Source organism: Phalacrocorax carbo, chromosome 1, assembly GCF_963921805.1.
Source record: "Phalacrocorax carbo chromosome 1, bPhaCar2.1, whole genome shotgun sequence".
NCBI classification, from domain to species: domain Eukaryota; kingdom Metazoa; phylum Chordata; class Aves; order Suliformes; family Phalacrocoracidae; genus Phalacrocorax; species Phalacrocorax carbo.
In genome coordinates, this window is record NC_087513.1 from 187,330,984 (window position 1) to 187,358,603 (window position 27,620).

The 27,620-nt window shown below is 38.9% G+C and overlaps 1 protein-coding gene across 7 annotated transcripts in view; it reads left to right on the forward strand.

Annotated features, from left to right (window-relative positions):
* FNDC3A (fibronectin type III domain containing 3A) overlaps positions 1-27,620 on the forward strand; it is a 129,715-nt gene that overhangs the window by 69,732 nt on the left and 32,363 nt on the right. For all 7 annotated transcript variants that reach the window (XM_064440876.1, XM_064440877.1, XM_064440878.1 and 4 more), the window contains 11 exons: positions 17-93; positions 4,815-5,052; positions 7,564-7,836; positions 9,864-9,922; positions 16,537-16,694; positions 17,761-17,820; positions 20,202-20,340; positions 20,977-21,030; positions 21,641-21,765; positions 25,957-26,131; positions 26,774-26,860. In XM_064440876.1, the coding sequence (XP_064296946.1) occupies positions 17-93; positions 4,815-5,052; positions 7,564-7,836; positions 9,864-9,922; positions 16,537-16,694; positions 17,761-17,820; positions 20,202-20,340; positions 20,977-21,030; positions 21,641-21,765; positions 25,957-26,131; positions 26,774-26,860 (1,445 nt within the window). The remainder of the gene's footprint in view (positions 1-16; positions 94-4,814; positions 5,053-7,563; positions 7,837-9,863; positions 9,923-16,536; positions 16,695-17,760; positions 17,821-20,201; positions 20,341-20,976; positions 21,031-21,640; positions 21,766-25,956; positions 26,132-26,773; positions 26,861-27,620) is intronic.

Genomic DNA, 27,620 nt, shown 5'->3' on the forward strand with positions numbered 1-27,620 from the left:
TCTGTAATTCATTTAGGTCCTGCTCAGGTTCCAATGATGTCCCCAAATGGTTCAGTGCCTACTATTTATGTGCCTCCTGGATATGCCCCACAGGTACGTCCCTTCATTTGATTCTTATTTTATTTCTTTTCATGCAAATAATGGGAGTAGAATCAAAATAGCTAATCCAGTAAATTAATGCATCAAGTTCCAGAGTCACCGTGGTCAAGCAAGTAAATAAGGGGAGATGTTCTGTAGTATCTCTGTAATGGGAGACTTCTCATGCTGTATATGTGCTTGTTTAGTTATATATTAACTACTTGCACAGCAATAACAAGCAGAGTTCCTTGTTGAGTTCAGGATACCAATGTACTCAGATGACCTCTGAACATAAAATACAGTCATGACCCAAATAGTTCAGTATGTAGGACCTGTACTGAATTCTGGGTTAGTGGATGTTTTCTTTTGGTACCAATATAATTTTGTATACGTACATAGTTCTTGTCTGGGAAGTTCCCTGCAGATGAGGAGTAAAACAGATCAGTTAGAAAAAGTGTAGCAAATACCATGGAAAAAATGTCAGCTGCCCATTGGGGAGAAATTATTGTATAAAACATGTTTTTACAGCTTATCTTAAAATGGGGCTCTGATTTTCTGTGCTGCGTGATTCCTAATTAAGATGCCTGAAAATTAAATGTGAGCTAGATAACCTGGACATCCTTTAAAGTAGATTAAACAGATGATTCATCTTGGCTATTTTTGACCGGTGTATTATAGTGAGATGGGTGGCCTTCTAGATGGTGCCTCTTTCTACCCTCAGCTATAGAACGAGCCACGGGGTTAGTAGGTCAGACCTGGAAGTTAGAGCAGATGAATACCACTCTCCATAATATAAGTCTTTCTCATTACGTTCTGTTGCTCTGACCAGTCTACCTCTGACTCACATGCACCTCATGGTATACGCTGAGAAGAGAGTACAGCACGTAAATTGCAACCAAAAAACCCACAGTGTCCAGCAGATGTTACACACATTATCTGAACTGCATGAGAAATTGTCCTCTAGCAAAGGAAAAGGCTGTTTGGTTAGGCACGCTAATGCTCTGTGGTTTTACCTTTCATCTGTTGAAAGTTAACAAGTTGATTCATGCATCCTTCATAGTTGAGTTGCCAAACAGGCAGAAGAAAAATGAATTTAAAATAATCATGAAAGTCCATTTATCTTTAGGTTATAGTAAAAAGTCTTGATATCTATTATAATTCATTTTTAAAGGACTGAAAGAATTTTTGAGGTAAGTGAAATTTTGCATTTCACCATATTTCTTGAGTACTTAATTTCAGTTGATGAAGTACTTAATGTTCAAAAAGTTGCATAACCTGTGCCAACTTGAATAATATTTGTAAAATTAATGTATCCTTCCTTTGAGAACACCTTGCAGCAGACAGGCTGAAGGGCTAGGCCTTGCTGGGGCATGCTTGTTAGCCTTTCACTGGAGCTTCTTAGTGCAAGCAGGTGTTGTGCTAACACAGCTCTCTGACTTCTGAAGCTGAAGGTGCCTCACATCTCTCCAGTGCAGAGTACAGGTGGAGTGAGCTCATGTCTGCTGTTTTCATCTGAGAAGTGTCATAGTCTGGGAGAACCTACAGTTCATAAGGCTTCTGAAGTATTTACTGCTGACAAAACATACCAGGCGTTGTGGTTTATGGTGGAAGTTCCTGTTACAACCCAGAAGATTTGATAGTAGTCTTGCAAACAGGAAAGTCTAACACTATTGAGCTAAGAGTTATCGCAGATGTAATGCATTCCCAGCAAAGTAACTTAATGGTTTCTTCAGGCATAGTATATTTTTAAATGTCAGCAAGTGCAGATGCATTTTGAGAGAAATTGGAAACCAGCTAAATGTCTAAAGCCATCAGCCTGGAAGAACAACTTCAGCATAACCATCTTTTGTCTCTTTTCATTTAGTTCTGTTATGCCTCTGTTTGTTTCAGTTCCTGTTTGGCAGTGATAGAGAGTACTGTCCTCTGTTAGAAGTTGGGAATAACTACAGAATAAAGCATATTTATTTTTCATAAATATTCATACATATATTTTTCATACATCACATAAATGAAAAGCAATTCCTAAGTTGATTTACTTTTCCCTTCCTCTGCTTTTGGAACTGTAGTTGTAAAACTGATAGAAAGCACATCTTTATTCATCCTCTCTAAACTGTCTATATTCACTGTCTGTAGTGAGTTTTCCAGTGATGTTGGTACACTCAACCAAACAGGCCTATGCCACAACTACACAATTAGGATAATAGATAGCTTGTTTACCTTTTTTTAAACTTAATTATATACTTGACCTGATGCTCTTAATGCTTTTTGGAGGAGCTTTATCTGTGTGGTTGCCTGGTAGAGGCCTACCATTGAGTTGATGTTTGATTTAGAGGCACAGTTACAGACTTGTCAAAGTCTTCATTATACACTATGAAACTTAAGGTTCCTGCTGCTATGAATTGGGTATCTATTTCCGAGTTACTTAGGCTATTAGGAGACCCAAGAAAACAAATACATTATAAACTAAGTAGCCTATTTTTATATGGAAGCTGCTTCCTACATAGTCTGAATCTGCTCATAAATTCATGATAAATTGCATTTTGTTTTTGTCTGTAACCAAAGAGGACTTAAATAATTAAAACTATTGTTTCAGTGTTTAGAGAACGTCATTGGACAGCAGAAGTTCTAGCTGTGTTTCCTACTGTTAATATATCCTGCCTTTAGTTATCACACAGCTATGGATGCACAGATATAAAGAGTGTTTTCTTTAGTGAAATTACTCTTTCCCAATAAGGGACAATTTCTGTATACTGAAGATAGTCAGCCCATTTTCCAAAGTCACGCGTATGTATGTATTTTAAAGCTGTGTTCACTTAGGTAATTTATATTACTTTCTCGCTCTCTATTTATGTAAATAAGCTCCATTGCATACATACTTTTATGTCTTCTGAATGTTACTGCATATGCACAGAGATCTTCATTCTCCCATTACACGAGAAGCATACAGCTGTGACTACATAACTGTCTCAGTACAGTAGTGAAGTTTTGAAACAGTTTCCTAGACCAACCTCACTTACCTTGCATTGATTCAGCTAGCAGAATAATTTTGGGGTGTACTAACTCTATTGCTCTCACAGAAAACAAAGGCAGAAGCTCTATTGCAGATGTACCAGATGCACACCAACCCCTAACAGAGACATGGTAAAACCAATGATTGATTCTCTGAGCAGCTTTCTGTCATGGACTTGATGGAAGTATTCACACCAGGTCATGGGACTAAATCTAGCCAAGCATAATACCCTTAAGCTTAAAGAGCGGCATCGAAAGCAGCTTGGCACTAAGTGCTTTGATCTATTGATCTGCTCCTGTTGCACCAGGTTACTCATTGGTGTACATGTACATGTCCCCACCTCATTTCAAATATCAGTGAAAACTTAAGTCATAGGGTTGCCTTGTCCCCTGCTGTTGAATGTAGCCATGATATTCCAGATTCCTTTCTTCTTCTCCCCCTTTTCCGGATACATGTTGCATCTAAAAACTTCTATAGCAGTCCCTGCTATGGCATTTTTTACAGCATTTTACGAGGCAGTGGAAAACAATTCATCCGTTGGCATCCCAGACACTAAATTATTGACACCACGATTCAAGTCAAATTGTGCCCAGATGTTACTGGGCACAATCTAGATGTTACCAACAGTCATGTTATTTCTGTGAATTTACTACTGGTGATACAAACATGTAGAGAGGTGATGGCAGTCTTCCCTGACTGTGATGTGCTTCAGGGAGAGACCCCTGCTTGTTGGTCCAGTTGATGACCGACCCTCGTTTAGTGAAAGCATTTTCTGCTTCAGGACTTCATGGCTTTGTGTCTGCTCTCCACCAGACCCCTACATGCCACAGACCCCAGATATGCTACATGTACCATGCACAGTGCACTTCAGTTCCCTGCATCTTATGTGACCACACTTGTTCTCATCATGGGGTTGCATATGTTGCTTTTGTTTCTTCTAACCTCTAGCATCATTGCTAAGGGCTGCACTCGGGTCCCTCAGCAGAATGCTGTCCGGAGTCTGTCAGAGGCTGCCACAAAGGCCCCTATTTTCTGAGCAGCATGGGGCTTCCTTCAGGGTGCAAGACATTCTAATGCAGGGGAGGGGGGGATTCTTTTTAAAAACCACCTTGAGTTGTGAGCAAGTCTTGCGAGGGCTGACTCTACCATCGTACTAGGTTTTGTTACATTAACAGCTTGTTGCAGATGATGGCTGCTGCACGACAGCAAGTGCAGTATGGCAAGTTCCTCTGGGGTTAGTGTTGGTGAACCGAGTTGGGCACAGAGCAAAGACCAGACACTGTTGTGCCTTTTCTCTCACCATTTATGCGGAGTGAGGTCTGTCCGCCCATCAAATCACTTCTAGAGACCAATCTAGTTGTTATACTGTAGAACAAATCCTAGGAGCAGTGTAGCATACAAGCAATGTGAATGAGGGTGGAAACAGAGTCCCGGGGAGAAGCTGGGCTTATGCTGTAAATATACCTGGTGGTTTATAAGACGTGGCAGTCAGATTGGTTTTTTTAACCGTATTTTTCCCCATCACATTGTGAAATTAATGACATTGTTACAGTTAATACACTTAGCATAGATAGCCTTTTAATTGTCCTATCTTTTCTTATGCGTTCCTGCTCTACTTCTCTCAAATTTAAGGGTTTACTGTTCCTAGTTTTGTTTAAGTATCTATAGAAACATATCTTCCAGACTGTCATTTGTCTTTTGGTGCATGGTCTCTCTCACTGTACAGGTTATTGAAGATAATGGTGTTCGAAGGGTTGTGGTGGTTCCCCAGGCTCCAGAATTTCATCCTGGTGGTCATGCAGTGATACACAGGCCTCCGCATCCCCCACTGCCTGGCTTCCTTCCTCTTCCAGCCATGATACCCCCTCCACCACGTCATATATACTCACCCATGACCGGAGCCGGTGACATGGCAACGCAGTACATTCCACAGTATCACACCTCACAAGTGTATGGGGATCTGGGTAAGTAGCTTATCGAATGTTGCAGGTTCTATCAAAGGAAATAATGCTCTACTTATTTCCAGCATCTGTTTTGCTGATGTACGGGCTTTGTCAAGGAAGACTTACAGCTTGTATGGGAACTACACACAAAAGTTTTATGAGGATACCAGTCTTGTTTTTACTGAAGCTTCTTATTCCAGAAGTTCTTTTCATTAATTTGACTTGTCTATTCAGTTATCTATTAAACATGCAGATTATTTCCTATGTATATCAGTTATAGATTTGCCCAGGAAAGCAATGCAGGAAGTGTTTGTAGTGATCCAGATGATGCCTTCCCATGGGATTAAATGTTTAAATCCATACCCGAGCACTGTTCTGAGATCTCATGTCTTTGCAGGTATCCTGTTTAAAGCATGAAACAGGAGTTCTTAGTATTGATTATGAAAGAAAGATTGCTATTTTTCATAAAACTGTATGCACTTAATCTAATGTCCATATTGAAGTCCAGCTTGACGAATCAGGTGCCACCAACCTAAACTTAAGCTGTAGTTGAAGTTGTCTTTGGTAGTGCTATTGACATCTGCCTTCAATATTGTTTAGTGGCAAAGTATAGGTGTCTGCTAACTCAGGCATTTGGTTCTTAGATTAATGTTTACATTTCTGGCAGACTTGCTTTTCTTTAGATAAACTTCTGCTATGACGCAGGTGCTGACCTTGAAAGACTTTCAGAGAGCAATGCCAGCTTATTGTTTTTAGGGAAAGAAGCTGGAAGCTATGGAGGGGGAGACTAAACACAGCTTTGTCATGTCACTGCAGATGCATAGTTTCTCAGTGTTCTGTGATACTACTAAAATAACTTTAAAATGTCCTTTTTGTAGTCACTGTGCTTAAATAGTCATAATATACAAAGCCGTCAGATAATAGTATACTGATGTCTTGATCTTGCTGGACTCCTGCGTGTTTCTGTATTCTTAAGCTGTACTTTATTTCTTCCTTGCACTACTTTTAGAACAGTACATTACTCAATGCTCTTTGGGTGCTTATTTATAGTTATATTAAATTTTTGGTTTCCTGTAGATGGCAGTTGTTTGCTTTTAGTTTGTTAAATTAAGAGATTGGAGTAGGATAATTAAATGTATAAAGGATACTTCTTAATGGAATAATATTTTTTAGATTTCTGCTGTTGGTTATATCCCTTTAAATATAAATTCAGTGATAATTTGCTAAATTGCTAATGTAAAGAAAAAGATAAAGTGGGATTCTTTGGTTTTGCTTTGTTGTAAATATTTATGTAGGATGCCCTTGGATTTAGGGAATTAGAGGACTAGGGATGCTTTACTTTGTTACATATTTGCTACAGATTTCATATTTAATTCTGGACCACTGACTTTGGCTGTGGCTTTCAGAAGTCAAAGCCCACAGTTAGGCTCCTATATAAGAATCTGAATTCAAGGGGAAATAAAAAACCCCAGATGCACTTAGAGTGTGGTAGTTCTCTAACAAGAGCACCTGAATTTCTATTGGTAGTGAAAATCAAATTTCTAAATAGTCACAGCTGATCTAATAGTCCTTTGTCAAGTTTTCTGGGAATTAAGCTGACCTAAAAAACCAGAAACTGAAAAGTTCTCTAGTTTTGTGATTTTATCCTTCTTGCAAGGAAGTTTTTGTTTGATCTTGTTTTCTACACTTCATAGCACTTAAGAAATAACAAATAATGAACTTCATTCTTTAGACTGAGTGATTTTTTTGAAAGTTTTTATCATTTATCATAGATAGGCTTACATTGAGGAAGAGTTGGTGCTATGTGGTACACTGTTTTAAAGTCTTGAGTCAGTAAGCTGTTTCTAAGCATAAAGGTGAAATGGATAAAAATGCTAGAATTGGACAGAAGAGTTCACTGATCTGCAGTTCAATTTTTTTAATTAGTCTGGTACTGACTTTTTTTCCAAAGCCATGTTCTGGCTTAGAGATGGGACTTCGGTGATACTGCAGCAATGCCTCAGGTTACTGCATACAAGTATGCATACTGCATACTTACATGACCTAGCCATACTATCTTCAGTCTTCTAGTGTCTTTTAGTTGCCCTTTGCTTTTGTGGGCCTTTTCCCTGTTGATTTCTGCTGAAGCACCATTAAAGTAATAGAGATGTAGTTGCATTCCAAAACTTCAAACGTCTGTATTTTTTATTCAGCATTAGAGCAAACCTCCTCCCATGTAATAAAGTAGCACTTTTTTTCTGTGTTGACTTTTCATGTACCTTACAGCTCAAGGAAGATGATAGAAACATTTTAAGAATAATTTTTAAGTAGAAAAAAGATGTGTGAAGGAAAGATTACACTCTCTTCCCAACATGTTGCTAATGTCCATTTAGTGTATATTAGTTTACCTGCTAGACTCCTCAGTTTTCCAGTAGGACTAGAGATGTAATTTTACACACAAGTGTGCACTTAACACACATAGCAGTTTTAATAGCTTTTTAATTACATTCTGTTCTTAGTGATTATTTTTAATTTTTTTCTTCTTTCCTTTAGATACTCTGCCTGCTCATGGAAGATCCAACTTTAGAGATGAAAGGTCTAGTAAAACATATGAAAGGTTACAAAAAAAGTTAAAAGATCGACATGGAACTCAGAAGGATAAGTTAAACAGTCCTCCATCGTCTCCTCAGAAATGTCCTTCTCCTACAAGTGAACCTAATGGACTTACAAAAGGACAGGATGCAGCTGGTATAAGCACAGGTTCTACCAAAAACAAGTCTTTGGGTAAAGGAAAAAGCAATTCTCAGACAGACACAGAAGTAGAAGGTAAGTGTTAACAAAACCAGTATATATACATTACGCAAGTCTAGTGTCTAGCTGAGCGTAGCGTTTGTAGGTAGAACACCACACTTTGACAATCTTGAAGTTGACTTACATAGAGTGGAGTTAAGGGCAATTGACCTGCTGCTCATATTGGAACAATGGGCCTAAGAGAACAAAACTACTGACATGCAAGTCCCTATGAAGATTTGAGCAAATCTTACTAGTCATAGCTCATAACATTGTTTCAAGAAAAATCTGTTCTTTGTCCAGAATTACTGGTGCTTACATTTTGAACAATCACTGAATATTGATGGCCTGCTTGATATTCCAGAAAGCATGGAAAGATCCAGGTGTCTGATACAGGAAACCCACATTCAACTTGTTAAAAAAGGATATTTTGTAAAAAAGATAGTAGTGTTATAGGCAGTTCACATAATGCCTGTCCCTACCAACTCATTATTGAAAGGCCTTTTTGTAGAAAAGACTGGTCCTCACGCTAGTCCATGTAAGTTCATGTTTTCTAAGACACTACCATAGGGAGTGTGTTTATTATTAATATCTTTATTTCACCAGAAAGCTTGTGATCTCATAAATGGACTGAATTCACTCAGTCTTGGTCATACAGTCATTGTTGAATCTGACGATGTGTCACTATGCAGCTTCCAGGTCACTTGAGATTCAGAATGCAATATCAAAGACTTGTCATCAGCCAAGTACAATTTTCTCAGAATACAGAGTTGTAACTAGTGATGTTGAGGGAAACAAACCATGATTTTTCTCAACTCATTGAAGTTTGCTTTGGGATGATGATTTTGTGCCAATGTGTATTGGATTGCTGTAGGCCAAAAGGAATGTGAAGAAAGTATGTCTAAGACCAGGAAATCTCAACCTAAAAGAGCTGCTTAGAAACATTTGTAGATGTTACCCTGTGAAAGCTTTGTACCAAGGGACGCCTTTGAGATACAACCTGAATTCAGAAGTTGGGAACTGTTGCTCCAAACTTGAATGAATACTTGTCACTGTAGTTCCAGAATGGCGTTTGTCTTGTCTTCAGTTTACTTCCTTTAGTTGGTGTTTATCTGTGAGCTAACTTTACCAAGGCACAGGTAATAAAATGCACTGTTGCTTATGTATGTTATGAAAATTATGTTAATGATTCCTTAGAAGTATTTTATATTAAAGATGAGAAGGTCCACTTTCCAAAATTATTTATTTCAAGGAAAATTTTGGAGAATTATATACTGCAACTTAGACCTGTGATAACAAACAGAAGCCAGAAATGCATTTAATTAGTTATAAACTTAGAAATATAAAGTTGTAAATAGATTTGACATGTTTTTAAAATAGTTGTATCAGGCTTTGTTTTTCTTTTATTTGTCTTTAATGGTTAAGTGAATTCAAAATGCCTGGCCATGCATTCAAAATTGATTAGCCTGTTCACACACTATTGAGATAATAAAATTTTAATATTGTGTGAGAGAAAACACATAAAGCACTTTCTGTAAACTTACTGAGTCCTCTATAAAGCTCAGCTATACCTTCAGATGAAACAAAACACCTTAGATTCTTTCCCTAAGATGTAACTGAAGGCTAAGCTAAGGTTTGCCCTTGCAATTGAGGGAGGCCAGCAGTGTTACCAGTAGGCCTCCACACAATGTGCAATAATGAATTTAAAGTACTGTAACTTGGCTGTGCCTACATCCAAAGAGAAATCTATAGGAGATATTTCAGCCAAGAGCTTAAGTTCTCCAGAGCAGTAGTTTGTTTAAAGCTATACATTAATGAAAGATAACCAGGCTTTCTGTATTCCATTAAATCATAGAACAGATTTAGAAATAGTTTTTTATGAATAACTTCTTTGGGAGCTTTTTTGGTTTTATGTTGCTCTAGATGAATGCAAGTTGGCAAGGTGTTCTATTTTATACATACGTTAGTCTGTGTGCAGTTGTTGAATTCAGAGCTATTTCACTGTAAAGTCACTGAACGATACTCATGGGTACTTCTTGTTTGCTTTGATTTTGTTTTTCAAGAAAAGGATGAAGAAACAAAAGCACTTGAAGCACTTCTTTCTAATATAGCCAAGCCAGTGGTAAGTAAATAAAGCCTTTCATAAAACCAGAATGTATCTGTTGCTGGTTTATAGTTACACCTCCTTTTCTTTTTCCAAGTGTAAAGGATCATTAACTTCCTGCATGAAAGAAAACTGACTTAACTTCCAGTCACTGAAATGTAAATGACCAAAGTATTTTTTAGTATATTAACATTTAGGAAGCTAAAATTGTCTTGATACTATGCAGGATTCTTCTTGGCCACTATGTGAAATCCCAGTATTAAAAGAGTTATAAAAATATATCTAGAAAGAGCTTGTAACATTGCCAGTAACGTAGCGATGATGCTCAACATAAGAAGATGGATTACAAGCCAGTACTGTCTTGCTTTCTTTCACTTCCTTCTACCCCCAACACTCAACCATCCATGCCTTTTAGGCAAGTAGTATAGTTAATGAGGAGAGTCACTTTTGCTAGCTGGACTTTTAATGAAGGCATGCCCGTCTTTTAGTTTCCTCAGTGCTAGGGCCTGATTCAAGTATTGCACTCTGCTTTGCAGAAGAACATGGTGTTCAGAGCTGCAACCAAAATCAATTGCAGCTGCTTGAATAAGCATACAAAGTAATAAGTAATGCCACGTTTGCTGAAAAAGCCATTCCTGAGTGTCTTGGGACACCTAAGAATAGTGGACTCTTCTGATCTTAATCTTAGTTCTTCAAAAATACTTCTTTCCTCCTTATATCACAGAGATTTTTTTTAATATATGCTAGTGTTTTGTGCTTGAGAACTGATAGGAATTTCTGAAACTTCACTAATTCTTTTCCATAATAGAGCTCTGCCTAGTGTTGAAAAAGTCAACTACGGGGTTATTATTGAACTTCAAGGATAAAGGACAACATTGAATAATAGCTTCTTAAGCAATTAGTAATTACTGTCATATGCTTGCATCATGTGGAGCTGGAGTTTTTTATTAAAATAGTATATGCTGATGTAATCTAAGACTGCCATAGTGCATATACATAATAGAGAAAAGTTTTTTACAGGAAATCTTTAGTTTAACAATTCTTAATCTTTTAATACTTTGCTTTTGTCCGTTATTGATAGTCTTGGGAGGAAGAATATAGTTGGACCTAGACTTGTCTTTAAGAATCCTTCTCTTTGCTGGAGGTTGAATCTGGAAAGCAGTACCAAATGTTTTGTTTGAAAAGGACTTAAATTACATTCTCTGATTCTCTCTTGTCAGTGCCTCCAGCTGTTGTTTGGTTTTTTTTAGCAACTGAGAGTGGTTGAAAATACTCATACACCTGTATGTGAATTTACTGAAAAGCACCGGATCTTACAAAACATGTAACATTATAATAGAGTGTAGGTCCAGTAGAAAAACTTTGATGTTACTCAGTCCCACTCCTACTGCCTCTCTTGTTTTTGTCTGATTACTGACCCCTCACATGCAAGCTGTATTTCTGGGGACCCCACAGTCCCCCATCCCCATTCTCTGGGGTCACAGAAACGAAGAAGGTAGCAACTTCAGGGGGATTCAGGTGTGTGAGGAACAGGGTTGGAAATTATTTCCGGTGTTTATACCTGCCAGGGAATTAAGTGTTGTGCTTCTTTTTCTGTTCCTTCTGTCCATGAACACCTCGTAGGGCCTCAGGTACCTGCTTCTTAACACTTGTTCCATAAGTATTTCACTCCCCAGTGCTCCTCAGCAGGGCTTACTAGTTTAGGCTTGGCTTCTTGCAACTTCCTGGTTTAACATGAGCATACATCGCCAACAGGGAAACAGTGGTTTAACCTGACCACCTGGTTTATTGCAGGCCGCTCAGTATCACTGGGCACCATTACTGGCCCCAGTGACTTTGGTGTGGGTTGTAAATTTTCTAGTCCAGCAACAGGTTTATATGAGATGGGTACGATTTCTGCCTCATTGCAAATGCAGGATGGAAATGACTGCTAAATGCTTCTTTCTTTCCCATTTTACATTTTACACTTTTTTTTTTCTATATCCACCAATAATAGAGTAGTGCCTGATTTAGAGATTTCCTGAGAGATTTTTTTTAAATATCTTTTTGTCTTTAATCCTGGTAGGTGTTTTTGTTTCATTTACTCTTTTAACTTCTCTAAATTCTGTTACATCGTAGCTTATTGGCTAGCATATTTCTTCTTTTTCCCCACATGCATCTGTGTGCATGTGTATGTATACAGAATTTATATGGGTTTTTATACATTACAGCTTTTATCCACCATAAGGATGTCCTTAATTCCCAGCTCTGCGAATACTTTTCACTTTGCATTTCTGATCATGTTCAATTCCACTGACTGTTGCTTTTAAGCTTTGGCAAACTGGCCGCAGCAAAGCTTCAGCTCTTCATAATATTCTTCAGTCACATCCCCTGTTTACACAAAGTAAAGCAACCAGAACAACCTCCGTAGTCACTGATTTTTAGCTTCGTACATAATATTGCTTCATTGTGTTATAGTTACCATGTTAACAGTTGTCATATATTATTTTAGAAGTCTTGTGGAAGTTTTATGTGAGTTGACCAACAAACGTAGCCATGGGGGAAGTGACTCAGGATAACAATGTTTCACCCTGTCAGAGACTTAAAGAACATTTCACCCTGTTCTCTGTCTACTCTTTCCATTAATACTCTGGGTTTAATTTTACTGGTCAAAGTCCTGTGAGTTATCTGTTACTCTGCTGTCTGTAATGTTGTCTTTGATCTCCCTCCCACACTCTCCCTTCTCTCTGTGTAGTGAACAGTTGAAACCCCTAATCTTTTAATGTTCCATTAAGATGTAATGCCACCTTTCACTCACACCAACTGCATTACTTCTCAAGTGTAAGAGGAGATAGACAAGTGTGTGAAGGGAAATATAATCTGTCAAGTGTATAAGGCTGTTTGGCATTAGTAAAGCGTTAGATGGGATGTTATGTGCAGTTCTGGGCAAAGCACTCAAGACAATGAAACAGTAGGAGATAAGGAGAACAGTCAGAATGATCAGAGATTTGGATAAGTAAGGCGAGACACAGCAGTCTTCAGATACGTGAAAAACAACTGCAGAAAGGAAGGAAAGATCGAATGTTCAACGCCACGGTGGCTAGGACAAGTATGCTTAGCTGCTAGTAAGAGAGATACTCCCTGGACATTAGGAAAAAAATTTCAACCATTAAGAATCATAGAATAGTTTGGGTTGGAAGGGACCTTTAAAGGTCATCTAGTCCAACCTCCCTGCAGTGAGCAGGGACATCTTCAACTAGATCAGGTTGCTCCAACCTGAACTTGAATGTTTCCAGGGATGGGGCACCTACCACCTCTCTGGGCAACCTGTGCCAGTGTTTCCACCACCCTCATCACAAAAATTTCTTCCTTATGTCTAGTCTGCATTTATCTACTTTTAGTTTAAAACTATTACCCCTTGTTCTGTTGCAACAGGCCCTGCTAAAAAGTCCATCTTTCTCATTAGCCCCTGTTAAGTACTGAAAGGCTGCAATAAGGTCTCGCTTCAGTCTTCTCCAGGCTGAACAACCCCAACTCTCTCAGCCTTTCTTCATAGGAAAGGTGTTCCATCCCTGTGATTATTTTTGTGGCCCTCCTCTGGACCCACTCCAACAGGTACATGTCTTTCCAGTGCTGAGGGCTCAAGAGCTGGACACGGTACTCCAGGTGGGGTCTCACCAGAGCAGAGTAGAGGGGCAGAATCACCCCCCCTCGACATGCTGGCCACATTTCTTTTGATTTCTTTTGATGCAGACCAGGATACAGTTGGCTTTCTGGACTGCAAGCACACATTGTTGGCTCATGTCCAGCTTTTCATCCACCAGCAACCCCAAGTCCTTTTTGGCAGAGCTGGTCTCAATCCCTTCATCCCACAGCCTGTATCGATACTGAGGATTGCTCCAGCCCAGGTGCAGGACCTTGCACTTGGCCTTGCTGAACCTCATGTGGTTCACATGGGCCCACTTCTTGAGCTTGTCCAGGTCCCTCTGGGTGACATCCTGACCCTTGGGTGTGTCAACTGCACCACTCAGCTTGGTGTCATCCGCAAACTTGCTGAGGGTGCACTCAATCCCACTGTCTATGTCATTGATGAAGATACTAAACAGTGCTGGTCCCAATACAGACCCCTGAGGGACACCACTTGTCACTGATCTTCTGGACATTGAGCTGTTGACCACTACCCTCTGGATGTGATCATCCGACTAATTCCTCACCCATCGAACAGTCCCCCCGTCAAGTCCATATCTCTCCAATTTAGAGAGAAGGATGTTGAGGGGATCATGTCAGAAGCCTTACACAAGTCCAGATAGATGACATCCATGGCTCTTCCCTTGTCCACTAAGGACAAGGTAGCTAAACATAGGAATAGTTTATCTTAACAGTGGATCTACTAGTCCTGGAGCATTGTAGGTCCTTCAGGAAACTATACTTCTTTCCTTCACTGCCACTGCCCTGCCACTGTCGGCAACCCAGGAGGGAGGGATTAAGATTGTCTGAGAGGAAGCTTTTACCACCCCAGATGCTTCCCACAACTCCAAAGACTTCCAGAAATGCTGGAATTGTAACGAGGTGGTTGTAGTTAGTGGTAGTGTAGTTTGTGACCACTTCAAGATTATAGTGGAATTTCTCTTACCGAACTTAGAGTGGGTAATCTTCCTAGCATTTGATCCCTTTCAGAATATGATGTGTAGTTCTGTTAACATATAAGTGCTTAGTGACATTATTTCCAAGACATTGAGGCTCATCTTGTTTGATTTTAACTCCTTTCCATTTGTCTGTTATCAGTAAGTCATCTCCTCTCTGCTTCATTGTTGAAGTTGACCTATTCAGGTTTTTAGTTCAGTAGCAATTTAAGAGCAGCAGTTGTGAAGATAGCATTTTGATTATGATACTCTGGTAATAGATTTCCAAAAGCAATTATTCCCAAAATAGATACATATTACAGTCATATTGTAAAACTAGTCATTTCATATAACAACATGTTTCCAATTCTCTTATGAAATGGTTGGTAATAGTAGGCAAGTGCAACATATAAACCACAATAGCTGACATGTGCAATATTGATAAACACCCACAAATTTCTAGACTTCTGTAACGGATCCTAGAAATTCGTAATCACATGCACGCAGCTGTGCACTCACCTACAGAGGTATAAGCATCCCAGCCCCTTGCAGCATGTGTGGGTTTCAAGCAGCACCCATTCTTCTGGGAGTGTGGGTGCCCCTCACTTCACGTCTCCTTTGGGAGATGTGAGTGCTTTAGTTTTGCATGTACAATAACTACATATTGTTATATAGCATTATATCCAACATAACAAAAGCATGTATTTGTCATATAACAAATAACATTTGAATGTACAATAACTGTGTTATTCGCAAAAATCTGTTGTTCCTTACAATCCGCTAATCCACAGGACTTTGAGAAAGCTCTCTGCCAGGTCACATGCACCCACCTCATCTGTGGGTCCCTGCCTACTGCACCCCAAACTGCTGTTGTACCAGCTGGGGTGCAGCTTACTCTGGTATCCATCAGGCCTGAATGGAGGCAGCAATGGTGGCAGGGCAATTTCTTGGGCTGTCAGGCCAGGTTTTGATCATTGCTCTGTTCCAGTCCAGTATCTCTTATCCCTGGTATGAATTTTCATGCTGCTTTTATACTTCTGAAGCTGATGCCTTCTTCGTTTCAGAAGTCTTTTTCTGATTCCCCAGTTACCATGTACTCCACCTGAGATTCACTGCCTGTAGCACAAGGAGTCTGTTGGGGTGAACGCTTTTCAGGCAGTTGGAGGTGTTGCATTCACACATACTGTTTATGCTCATATTTCTATCACACCAACTGTTGTTATCCAGGCCTTTCTGCAAAGGGTGCATGTGCGGGCAAGCACTGCCACAGGAATTCTTTAGGTTGTTGCCTGTATATGTGTATGTGTGTGTGTGTATATATATGTATATGTACATGGACCTTGTAAGCATGCCTTTGTCGCAAGCACCTGAGCTAAAAGTTGTAATAGTCTGTTCACTAACAGAGTACTGGATTAGAGCCTCAGGTAGTTGTATCCCTTTTAATATCCTGATCAAAACCAATTTGCTGGGGTAGTTAACCAAATAATTTCTAATCTAATGGGAGAGTCTACTTGTCGCAGTCATAATTAAATGCCCAAAGCAGAGTTTCGTTATGTTACCTGCTACAGTAATGCCAGGCATTTTGGAGAAATTCCTGGGCTGCTGTATAGTTCATATGAAAACTAAGACAGCAAGAAAGTATTTTAAAAAATCACAGTACTGGTCATGTAAAAAAAAAGTCTGAAACATTGTCATCTAATAAAACGGCAGGTTCACAATATATGCTTGCCATCTCTTGTGCTTCATAAATGATAGTTATTTTTATGTAGCCCACTAGGTGGCATTTGTTACTTAGAAGTCTGTCTGCACTCAACCCTACGCCCGAGGTTTGCAGCTTTCTCATGGCATTTCTTAGATTTCTATCTTGATTTCATCTGTAAAAACTAATTAGTAGCTATTAGATCAGTAAAAATAATCTGATATGATAATGCTATTTGTTTTCCTTCTCTTCTATTTAGTCCGAAGTGGCAAAGCAACATTTATATACAATAGCATTTAAATAGTAGAGGTCTCAAAGTTGTGTTTCTACAGGTATCAGACATTCAGGCAAGAACAGCACTGCTTACGTGGTCCCCTCCATCCAGTGATACCAGAGAAGATGCTGACAAGAATGATGTACCAGATGTTTATACTTACGAAGTAATGATTTCAAATACCGGAAAAGATGGAAAGTACAAAACTGTATACATGTAGGTATACATTATTTTTATTTAATTGCTGTTTTTGTTGAATTATGTGGCTTAAAACCTCATTAAAAATCTGCCTGTTGTCCAGAGATTTAAGTAATTAACAGTTTTGTGCAAGTTCTCTTCTGAAACAAACTACTTTTTTTTTTCAGTAGAATTGGTTCTGGTTTATTACTGAAGAAGTATCTACCATCAATTAGAATTTAAAGACTTTGTTCTTACATGTTGGAAGCATGTTTTAATATCACTTAGCTATATTTCAACCAGCTGCACTAGAACCTATGGGTTCTCAATTAGTGAGATATACAAGTAGTGAGAAATACAAATTGTGGTTGTACTTATTTACTTCAGCACATGCTTCTGCTCCCAGTACAGTTATCCCTCCCTTCTCTGAAAATGCCCTTGGTAAGAGACAGTCTTAAGATATGAAATAAAGTAAGTAGATTCACACAGAACACAGCTCTAGCAGCAGCAAAACAAACAAAACTCTTCAGTTGTTTCATTCCTAGTACAATGGTTTTCAGTTGTTATTCTGGAGAAACTTGGAGATACTTGCAGAAACATAACAGAAAATTTTACCATTAAGGGTGTAGAGCTGTCTAATAATTGTAAATCTTTGTATTTGTCTTAGTCACCTTCCGTGGATTTCTTAGAAGCAGTACATAAATTACAAGTTGGATATCCCAGTTTTAGATAATAGTTTCTGCAAGGCTGAACTGAGCTTCTAAAGGTCCCATTACTTCAATGTTTTTTGTGTTGTGTACACATACAGTTGATCTTGCTGACTAAAGAGGAAAGTAATTATTCTTAAAAAAAAAACCCAAACAAACAGAACAACAAAAAAAAACCAAAACTACCAGGGCAAAACAACAGGAATGAAATGCAATCCGCCCCTAAAATTCAAAGACAAATGCATTTTCATTTTAGTATATTTAGCAGCAGAAACAAACTGTTAGCAAATCTGTTTCCTAGAAGGAGTGCTAGGTAGATGGGTTAGATGATGTGTGTCTTTTTATAAATGTTTGGGATTCTGAAACAGTCTATTAAACCAAATCATATTGCTTTCCAGTGGAGAAGAAAATAAAGTTACTGTAAATGATCTCAGGCCAGCAACTGATTACCATGCAAGGTGAGTATCTCCTTTTCTATTCATTAAATTCAGTGGCAATGTTTTAAAAGTTTCATTGGGTCCGTGTATTCAGATCCAATTCAGATCCAAGATTCAGTCTTCAGAGATTCTTTACCACATCTCACCCTCCTTTGAGACACAAATCAACATTTTTTGTCTTAGATGACCACTCAGTCCATTTTGGAAAACAGGAGATCGTTGCACCCTCATCCAACGTCCATGCTCTTTACTCCTCATGCCAGAACGGTGACATTTTTCTGTCCTCTAAGCCAGGCACAGATGCCGCTTGCTTCCTCTGTTTCTAAGAGGCAGCAGAGGGGGATACCTTGCACAGGAACATGCTCACTGCTGGCCACCTGAAGGTCAGGTTATGCTGCTTTCACTTTGATCCAGCAGACCAGTGAATTTGACCCCATATGCATTACTAAATATGCTCCTAGCTCAGTGCAATTCTACCCTTCTAGGAGGATCTGCTGCTTCACTATGTCCTACTGAAGAAACAGCATAGGGTTGGAAAGATGTAGCTAGGTGTTCTTCTTCCCTCCTTTTTTACATAGTGGAGGGTTTTCTTATTTCTTGGTTTAAAAAAAAAACAGTATGAATACAGCAGTTTATAAATACATAACATTGTGAAGGCAGAAATGAAGGCTGCCTTAAAAGTACTGCCTTTTAAAGAAATAATTGCAACTGGATAGTGCAGCTTTAGAAGTGACTGAATGAGCAGCACGTGAGGGATTTGGCTGTCTTGATTGTGGAGAACCCAAAGGCCCCTGTGTACTGACCAGGGACCTAATTTAGAGGTAGCTGGCAGGAAGCACAGGGGACAGAAGTGTGCCTGAGTAAGGATCCAAGTCAGAAATGTTGTGCCTCCTTCCACACAAGCTTTAGAACATCAGCAGTAGGGAGGAGGAGGATTTCTGTTGTGTCTTTTGATCAGCATTTGCTCGAATGGGAGAGACACATTTCTGGTCCTAGGTGTGAGGGGGTCTGTACCTCCTAGCACTGTTTCCCAGGGTATTGATCTGGATGCCAAACTGGAAGCAGAAGAGGGTTGGTCTGTTCTTTGTCGCACACCTATTTAATTTGGGTCACTACATGGCTTGCAGCACAGGCTCAGGAGAAGGATGAATGATAAATTGACTCAGAGCTCTTCATATGCAGGTACTTCCCCTGTGGTTTTGTTCCTGGTTTTAGTAGTGTTTATGCACTTCACCCAATGATGTTTAAGTTGAAAATGCATGGAGCAGAAGGGTCAGAGCCTAGGAATTTTTTTTCCTATATAAGTCCTTTTTTATCAGGCCACATTCAGATTCTTTCTTGACTGATTCTTGTCATTGTAGAGAATGCATGGGAATAGATGACTTAGCCATCTAAGCTATTCCTAAACTAGGAGTTAAACAGAATTCTGCCAGTGCAAATACTGCCCAAAATCAATGAAGACCAGAAAGACTGAATTATGAAGATAACTGACAAATTACATATTTGCAACTGTATGCAAGCACAAACAACTTTGCGTGCATCATTAGTCACTGTTCAAATATCTCCCTCTCCCTGTTCATGACATCGACAGAGCCAGATTTCCTGTGACTTGCTGTTCATTCAACAAGGACATGTAAGGACTTTTGCATCTTCATAAGCAGGCAACACGGTTCTTATACCAGTGATCAGAGAAAAGGGGGGGAGGGGTTTCTTTCAAAGGAACAGTTGAGTCAGAAGAAAGTAATGTGCAGGTTCACCCAAGAAGGAGACAAGGCATAGCTCCACGGCTGAGGGTGGTGAGGGGGGAGAGCACAGGGGGAGGCCAGATAATAATCCTGTATTTAATTTTGGAGAAAAGCTGTTAGAAAACCTAACCATTTCTCTGTGAGACAGAAGCAAGAATTCACTCATCTGAAGAACACGGAGAGTTAATTCATAGCATTCCTAAAGGAAAGGGCAGGGTAAACAGACTCAGCAAGGTCTTTAAGGAGTGCAGAAGGTACTCTGAAAATGTATCAACAGCTTCATTGTGCTCATCTGACAAAAGCAGATGCAGAAGAAGAATTATTCATAGTACCAATTAATATGTCTGCAACAGATAACGAGCCTGCAAGATGCTACCATTATTTCCCAACCATAGTACAGCAAATAGCAGGCAGATTTCCAATGTAATTGTGAGACTAAAGCTGACTGATGGTAATGATGTACATCCAAAGTAAAGGACTCTTTTCTTTTGCATTACTTCTATTGGCCAAGATGCTTCCACCAGTTATTTATTTATAACTGTGATATTTTAAGAATGAGGTAGCAAGGCAGTAACTGAATGCTGAATACTCAGTTTTCTTTGGAAACTGTATATACAGATTTTGAAGCAAAATGTTACTGGCTCTTTTCTACTTTAGAGTCCAAGTAGAATGCAACTGTGTGAAGGGAAGCCCTTCAGAAGCGGAGAGTTTTACCACAACGAGTTGTGAACCTGATACTCCAAATCTGCCCAGGATAACTAATCGAACCAAAAATTCTCTTACTCTGCAGTGGAAGGTAGGAATTGTTAAAAAAAACCTTTAAAATAAATATTTTAAACTCTTCAGAACTGTTTCAGTTTTGTCAATAAAATGCCAGTTCATTGAAACAGAAAGTTTTTGTCAAACATACTGATTTCAGTCACAGTTCTATGACTGGAAATACATGTATTGGTTAAATGTGGACTTCAGTAAAAAGAGAAGGAGTTCCAAAGAGCAAGGAGCCTTTGTAGATAAAGTTACTGAGTTCAAGTGAGAGACAGTCATTCGAGTGTCCATCCCCTGCTGTACTGTGGAACCAATTCCTTCCTCTATTACTGAACGTAGGCTTGTTTGTGCAAAGCAAATGAAGTGGTCTGGAAAGACTATTTGAGCAGACCTGCAATTGAGCTGCTCAGAAAAGTACTGTAGCATTTTACACTGTTGCCAGAATACTTTTTCAAGGTCTAAATTAAAAAACAAAACCATAAACATGATACAAGCATTCACTGGATGGAGACTGAACTAGGACTGTCTTGGCAAGTGAAACAATGATGTAAGGGGAGCATCATTTGCCTTCCACTGATCTTCTCATGATTTGACCTATACAAGCATTTATTCCTTAAGTGGTCCTGTATCCAGTTAGAGCTCTAATTTTCATCTTTTCCTGTTGCAGGCATCTTGTGATAATGGTTCTAAAATCCACAGTTACCTTTTAGAATGGGATGAAGTAAGCAAGTTATTCTGTTTTCTTTTTAATTTTGTGGTTTTTAAAAAAGTAGTTGTATGTGTGCACATCAAGTTGTGTGAAAATTATGACTTCTGTCTAGAGGCATGTGACAAATACGTAATTCCTGAAGCAATTTTGAAAATATTGTTATTGCCCAATTTTTTTCTTGGGGACTATAAAATAATAGGATCTTCATTACATGATTCTGCCACCCTTAATAGTGGCTTTTCCACTTGTAGTCCAGTACTTCAGTACACTGAAGGATCATTGTCATGTAACAGTCTGTCTTTTGTACAGAGGGTGGATCTACTGTGCCCCCACAGATATCTTCCAGTCTCTACCTGGACAGCTGTCCTCAGATGGCAGAGCTGCAGAAGCTTCATTACATTTTTCCTTCCAGCGCTGTGGAGCTGGGAAATTGGAAAGGAAGGGAAGAAGCCTCTAATTCAATATATATACAGAGTGTCATATACGACTCCTTCACTCTGTGGGAGATTCAAGAGTTATGGTTCATTTAAAAAAATGAGTTTACTTCACGTTTGTGTGTTACTTTAATGGATGGATGCATATATAATAGGGTGAATAATGTGATTAACTTATTCCTTTTTAGGGAAAAGGAAATGGAGAGTTTTGCCAGTGTTATTATGGCCAACAGAAGCAGTATAGGATTACTAAACTATCACCAGCAATGGGGTACACCTTTAGGCTAGCAGCCAAAAATGACATGGGAATGAGGTAAATATTACTGTTATATACATAAATATGGAATGCATATGCATACATGTCTGTGCTTGTTTAGGAAAAGCATATGGTGAAATTTAAAGAAACAAGTCTGTTGTCCAACAGGGATGAAATAAAGTATAGAGTAGTTCAGTTGTAATGGATCTACAATGATCATCTAGTCCAACTGCAGTTCATTCATGGTATGTGATTGGATTATTCAATTTGCAAATTACCTGTGTACTGTGAACCACTTGACCCTGCCTGAGCAGGGGAGGTTGGACAAGATCACCTCCAGAGATTCCCTTCCAACCTCAACTATTCTGTGATTCCCAGCATAACGCATTTTGTCCAGGCATGGTATTGCTACATACCACAACCACTATGTTATGTGCATACTTACCATATAAATGCTTCAAATCTTGGCGCCTCTTAGAAGCAGATAGTATAGCTACTTCTGCCAGACTTAGCCTCGTTTCCTGGGCAGCCTGCTCAGACATTTGTACATAGTGCCCCTAGAATGGGGAGCACGAGCATGGCACAGACAACCCAGCTGCTCTCATATGAAATCAGCTCAGGCTGTGCTGGTTTTTAGCTTCAGTCTTTGTAGACCTATGCTGACCACTGAAGTTGCTACCTTGGACCTGTTTCCTACTGCGTGTACTTGTAACACAATTTTTGGCTAAGTGCTACGTTGTAAAGACTGACGCATTCAGTGCAATTGTAGCTTTTGTGTCTGATGTAATAAACACTTCTACTAAAATTCTGGGGATCATGCTAAAAGATTAGTGACTCAGCCAAAGGGCCAGAATTGAATAGTTTAAATGCTGCAGTGCTTGTGCTGCTGCTGTGCCAACTAGAGGGTACCTTCTACCATGCTCTCTGCTGCTCTTGATTCCAGGGAGGTTTGTCATGGTGCTAGTTCTAAAGCAGTTCCTGAAGCTGAGGTAGCAATTTTCCAGGGCTTATCAGCCTTCCTTAAATTAAGAGTTCTAGCGATGACAGTATAAAGAGGTGTCAGTAACTCTGCTGCTCTGCTGGAGCAGGAGGTAAGTCTGGCAGAACCCCCACTGCCACCTGTAGGTGTGTCTGTACTGTGCTCTTTGCCATGCCTGCTACTTGGGTACATCCCTTGATCTAAGGTGTCTGTTAGTCTCATGTTACCCTGGGAAATGGACAGAACGTGACATTACCATATCACTGAATTCTTCTCAAATTCTAGAGCTTATTATGAATGCTTAGGATATGTGGTTCAGAAGTTATAGAGCACAAAACTTCGTTTTGAATTTTCTAATGAATGACATCTGACTTCAATAGAGAATATAAGTAAGAACTTGAAAAAAAAAAAAAAGAACAAAATTACTGATTTCTCAAGTTATGCTTGCACTACTGGGTGCATTAGCTCTTGGGAATGCCTCTTGGTCTTCAGGCAAAGCAAATAAACCTGGCTAATAGTAACACTACCAGAGCTCATCATCTCTAGAGCAGACTGCCAGTGTCCACACTCCATAGTAGTACTTGGACTTTGAGGTCCTATGAGGCATAAAAACAGGGCTTCTCTAGCTGCCAGCCTAAAATTGCTATTTTGCAGTTGTTTTTTAATTCAGTATTTGAAATATTACAAGCATTGTGCTGCAGCTCACGAGAATGGTGGTTTTATAGCCTGAAATAGAGGATGTGTGTTGTGTGTCCTTCAGCAGGCACAAGGAGGTACTTGAGGGAACAATGCCTGCTTGGACAGTGCTGAAGGACAGTGTAAAGAATAGGAAGCCAGACCTGGGATTGTAATTCATGCTGGGTAGAAAAGATCTTCTGCAGACTATTAAGTGAGTGAAAGCTACAGCTGGCTCAGGAGATCTGAGGCGTGTGTTGGGAGGCTTTGGTGAATACCCAGGGAATGCATTGCATCTAGTGCCTGTTCCTATGTCTTTCCTTAGGCACCTGCTTTGGGCCACTCTCAGAGGACACTGTAGTGGGCTAGAATGACTTTCAGTGTGCTTCTACAGGTCTTCATTATATTACTGCCTTCTGGATGATATTTCTGGAATTAATTATTCTCTTAAGCTGCTCCTGGACTTTGTCTCGATGAGGTTTTAGTTGGAACTGTTCCAAAAAAACAAAGACAGGGACTAAGCTGGCAGTTAAGCAGGGTTCAGTGCTCAGGCTCTCTTCCTGTTCCCCTCTTACATCTGAGTGTAGATGTGCACTCTAGGAATACCTGCACACGTTACAGATTCCTGCAGCGTAAGCTGGTAGAAGACACTGAGCAGTTAAGTACCCTTCTTAAACTAATCATGCCAAATAGATTTTCAAATCATTATTTCCTAGCTTTGTAAAGATGCATTTTATTGTCTTTATGGTATTATTTAATTAAGATGTCTCTCAAAATTATATTTTTTAGGGTAGAGTGCCTGATTATTCCTTATGAAGAATGTTGAGAACCTTAGGCATTTGGAGACAGAATTTTGTCTAAGTGATTTTACTAACAAAGGCAGATATTTTATCTTCGAGTTACTCATACTTTTAGATTTAATTCTAACCGCACATGAAACAGTGGCTAAAGAAAACGGGAAGAATAAAATCTGTTTAAAAGATACATAGCATTATTGTACTTCCCAGTGAATTGTTTAAGTCATTCAAATGTGGGTATCATTGGAGCTCTTTTAGTTGATTTCAGTGTATTTTGGAGTGGTTCAATCAAGTGAAGAGACTAAATATTTTTAAGGTGTGGGGTTTTTTGCCTTATATCTTCTTGTAAGCTGATTCCTTCAGTAGTTTTGTGAATAGAGATAGACTTAGTATTTGTGTAGCCTCTTTTTATGCTTTCGGTAGCCTACCTATATAATGCTGAAATTTTTTTTGTAGATATATTGTATATATCACACCATCTTCATTTCATAGATTTTCTTGCTTGTGACTTCTGCAAGAGAAAATTACTGTCTTCCCACCCCACCCCCCCCCAAAATGTAAAAATTTTTCTCTTGTTTTGCACTTTTTCACTTGGTGCTTCACAATCTATTTCACAGTCTGTCTGTCTGTGCAGACTGTGTGTCTGCTTTGGATGCTATCAACACTCTTGATAATGTGTTGTCTGTAAGATTTTTTTTTTTTTTTAATAGTAGTATTTTTTTTATGCCAGAAAGACTTCACAGCAGACCAAAATTTACAGCTCATGCATTGTTATTGTAACATTGGTTGAGTAAGAGAGAAAGTGAAGTTGAGGTATCTTTATATTGAGATTTTTCAGGAAAGTCAGGTTCCAACACACGAGATATTTAACTGGTACTGTTGTTTAAGTCATATGGAGAATTTTGTTTTCAGGGCTTGCTGATGCTTACTTAGGTAATGCCTAGCTTTTAGATTAAAATTACATCTCTGACATTAGTTTCATATGGTTAAAAAAATCTAGACTAGCTCTTAAGACTGTCAGTGTTTCCTCAGATCTGACATAGAAGCAGCAAAGGCCAGCTGAGAACAGGTGGGGATTTTTTAGTCTAGGTGGATACACGTCGGACCATCTGTGCCATTTACTGACTTTTGCATCCCTCTGTCTCACAATAGGTCTTTTTATGTAACTTACTTGTATTTTCACTTTAAGACATATCTAAGCATCATCAGATAAGACTAACAGTTGTATTAGGAGATTCACTGGTGTAGACTCTACTTCATTTGTTCTGCAGTAAGACTTTCATATTGGCAACTGTTTAAGTAACTGAACATTGAATGAGACTATTATTCTATTATTTTCTGAATCACTAGAGAAACTAGTACTTCACAGTATACTTGAAGCACATAATTGCTGCCTGGGAAGCAAAATATTTTTTGAGGTCTTCCCATATATGCTTTTATGCCTTCACATTTTCATTTAGAATAGGAAGAACACTGTGGTATTAGTACATTATTGCATATAAAGCTCTACTGGTTTAGAATAGCAACTTCATATGAAAAAGCAAAATGTTTGGTTAGCAAAACATTGTAGTTATGTCATACAAATTAATCTTTCGATTATGAGCAGGTTAACTTTGTTCAGTTGTTCTGTTACTAACAGACTTATGAGCATGTTAAGTCGTCTCCGTGTACCAGCTTGCAATTTCCAGTTGCGCACGCATCCAAGAAACTGTCATAGCTGTGTCTAGTGAGAATTATGTTTTTTGTAGATACTAATTATTGTGTCTAGTTAGTTTACATACTGTCTGTTTTATACAGTGGTTTTAGTGAAGAAGTCCTGTATCATACCTCAGGCACTGCCCCAACCACACCAGCAAGTCCTTTGCTGATTAATGCTGGAGTTACCTGGTTATCCCTACAGTGGACAAAACCCTCAGGAACACCATCAGATGAAGGAATCTCGTATATATTAGAGATGGAGGATGAGAACTCAGTAAGTTTAGAATACTTATTCTTAATAAGAAAAGAGATTATAATGTGTGTTTGATACATTTTGTATTAAGTGCAACAACTATTACATTTGCTAGAATATTCTACAAGGAACTGTATTTTCTGAAATTAAGCTAATGACTTGTCATTGCTGTGACCAAGCTGCGTAGCTTTCTCCTTTTTATTGTGACAGTAATCATTATTAGTGTTAGTAAGCCCAAATCCTGCAAAGGCTTTTAAATTACTTTTAACTTTGTGAATTCACATGTGACACTGAAGCCTTATAAGAGCTGGATCAAAGTAATTGCATCATGATATGTGGTCCCTTTAAATGTCATTTCAGCCATACCACCTTTGTTTTAAAAATTAGTCCTGTTCTACCCTTTGGAAGTGTTAAATATAATTTCTGTTGACACTGTATGTTTTTCTTTACTGTTCTTTCCTCCTTTTCTGATTGGAGACTGGTTAATTAATTTCCCCCTTCTCCAAAAAAAAAATCTTTTCTTTACGCAATGAAGGTGTATTTATCACTTTCTCAGAGGAGCATAATGGTTACAGTCTGAAACAGTAATTTATTTGTATGAAGTATGTTATGTGGACTGGTCTGCAAATATAATGTTTTAAGTAATCCTGTTTAATCCTGCAGGGATATGGTTTCAAGCCAAAATATGATGGTGACGATCTTACCTACACGGTGAAGAATTTGAGGCGTAGTACAAAATATAAATTTAGGGTAAGATTTTTTCATATATTTGGGGGGGGGGTGTAGGGGGTGGGATTGCACCAGAGTAGCTTGAGATTGACTCAGAAGTTGGGAGGTCCTTTTTTAAGAAAAAGGAGATTTGATGCCAGTGCCTTACAATTTCAATCTCTTTAAACTATTGGCTGAACCCCTGCTTCATTAATTGTCTCTGCAGAAGGAATAAGAAAACTTTTGCAAGGGGGGCATAACACAGTTGCAGGTATCTTGAAATTCCAGGTCATAAGTCAATGTTCTTAACAATTGGTGGTTTTTATTTGGCTTCTGTGTTGCATATACACAGGTAGTATTACTTAGTGTAGCTCTGGGGTTCTTTGATAGTCTCTAAACACAACTGCAGGTGTTGGGGTAAGGAGCAACTTTGATCAAAAAACCATCTGTCAGTGCTAGCATAGCACTGAGCCCAAATTAGTAAATCATTCATATTACCATGGTGCTAGGCTCATTCTAATAAGTCTTGAGGGCTGAACTTGTTAGGTCAGGATAAAGTCTGGCTTAACAATTAGCTTTTGGGTATGGTTAAAAGCAAAACAGAAGCATACCAGCTATGGAAAGGTGGCCAAATAGCCATTGACAACTAAAGAACCTTGCTAGGAGATGCAGAGACGCAGTCAGTAAGGCTGAGGATCAGCTAGAACTGGCCAAACATGTCAAGAAAAATGAGGAAGGGTTCTTCAGATACATAAGCAGTAAGCTGAAGTGCAGGGATACATAGGCCCATTGCTGAACAGGG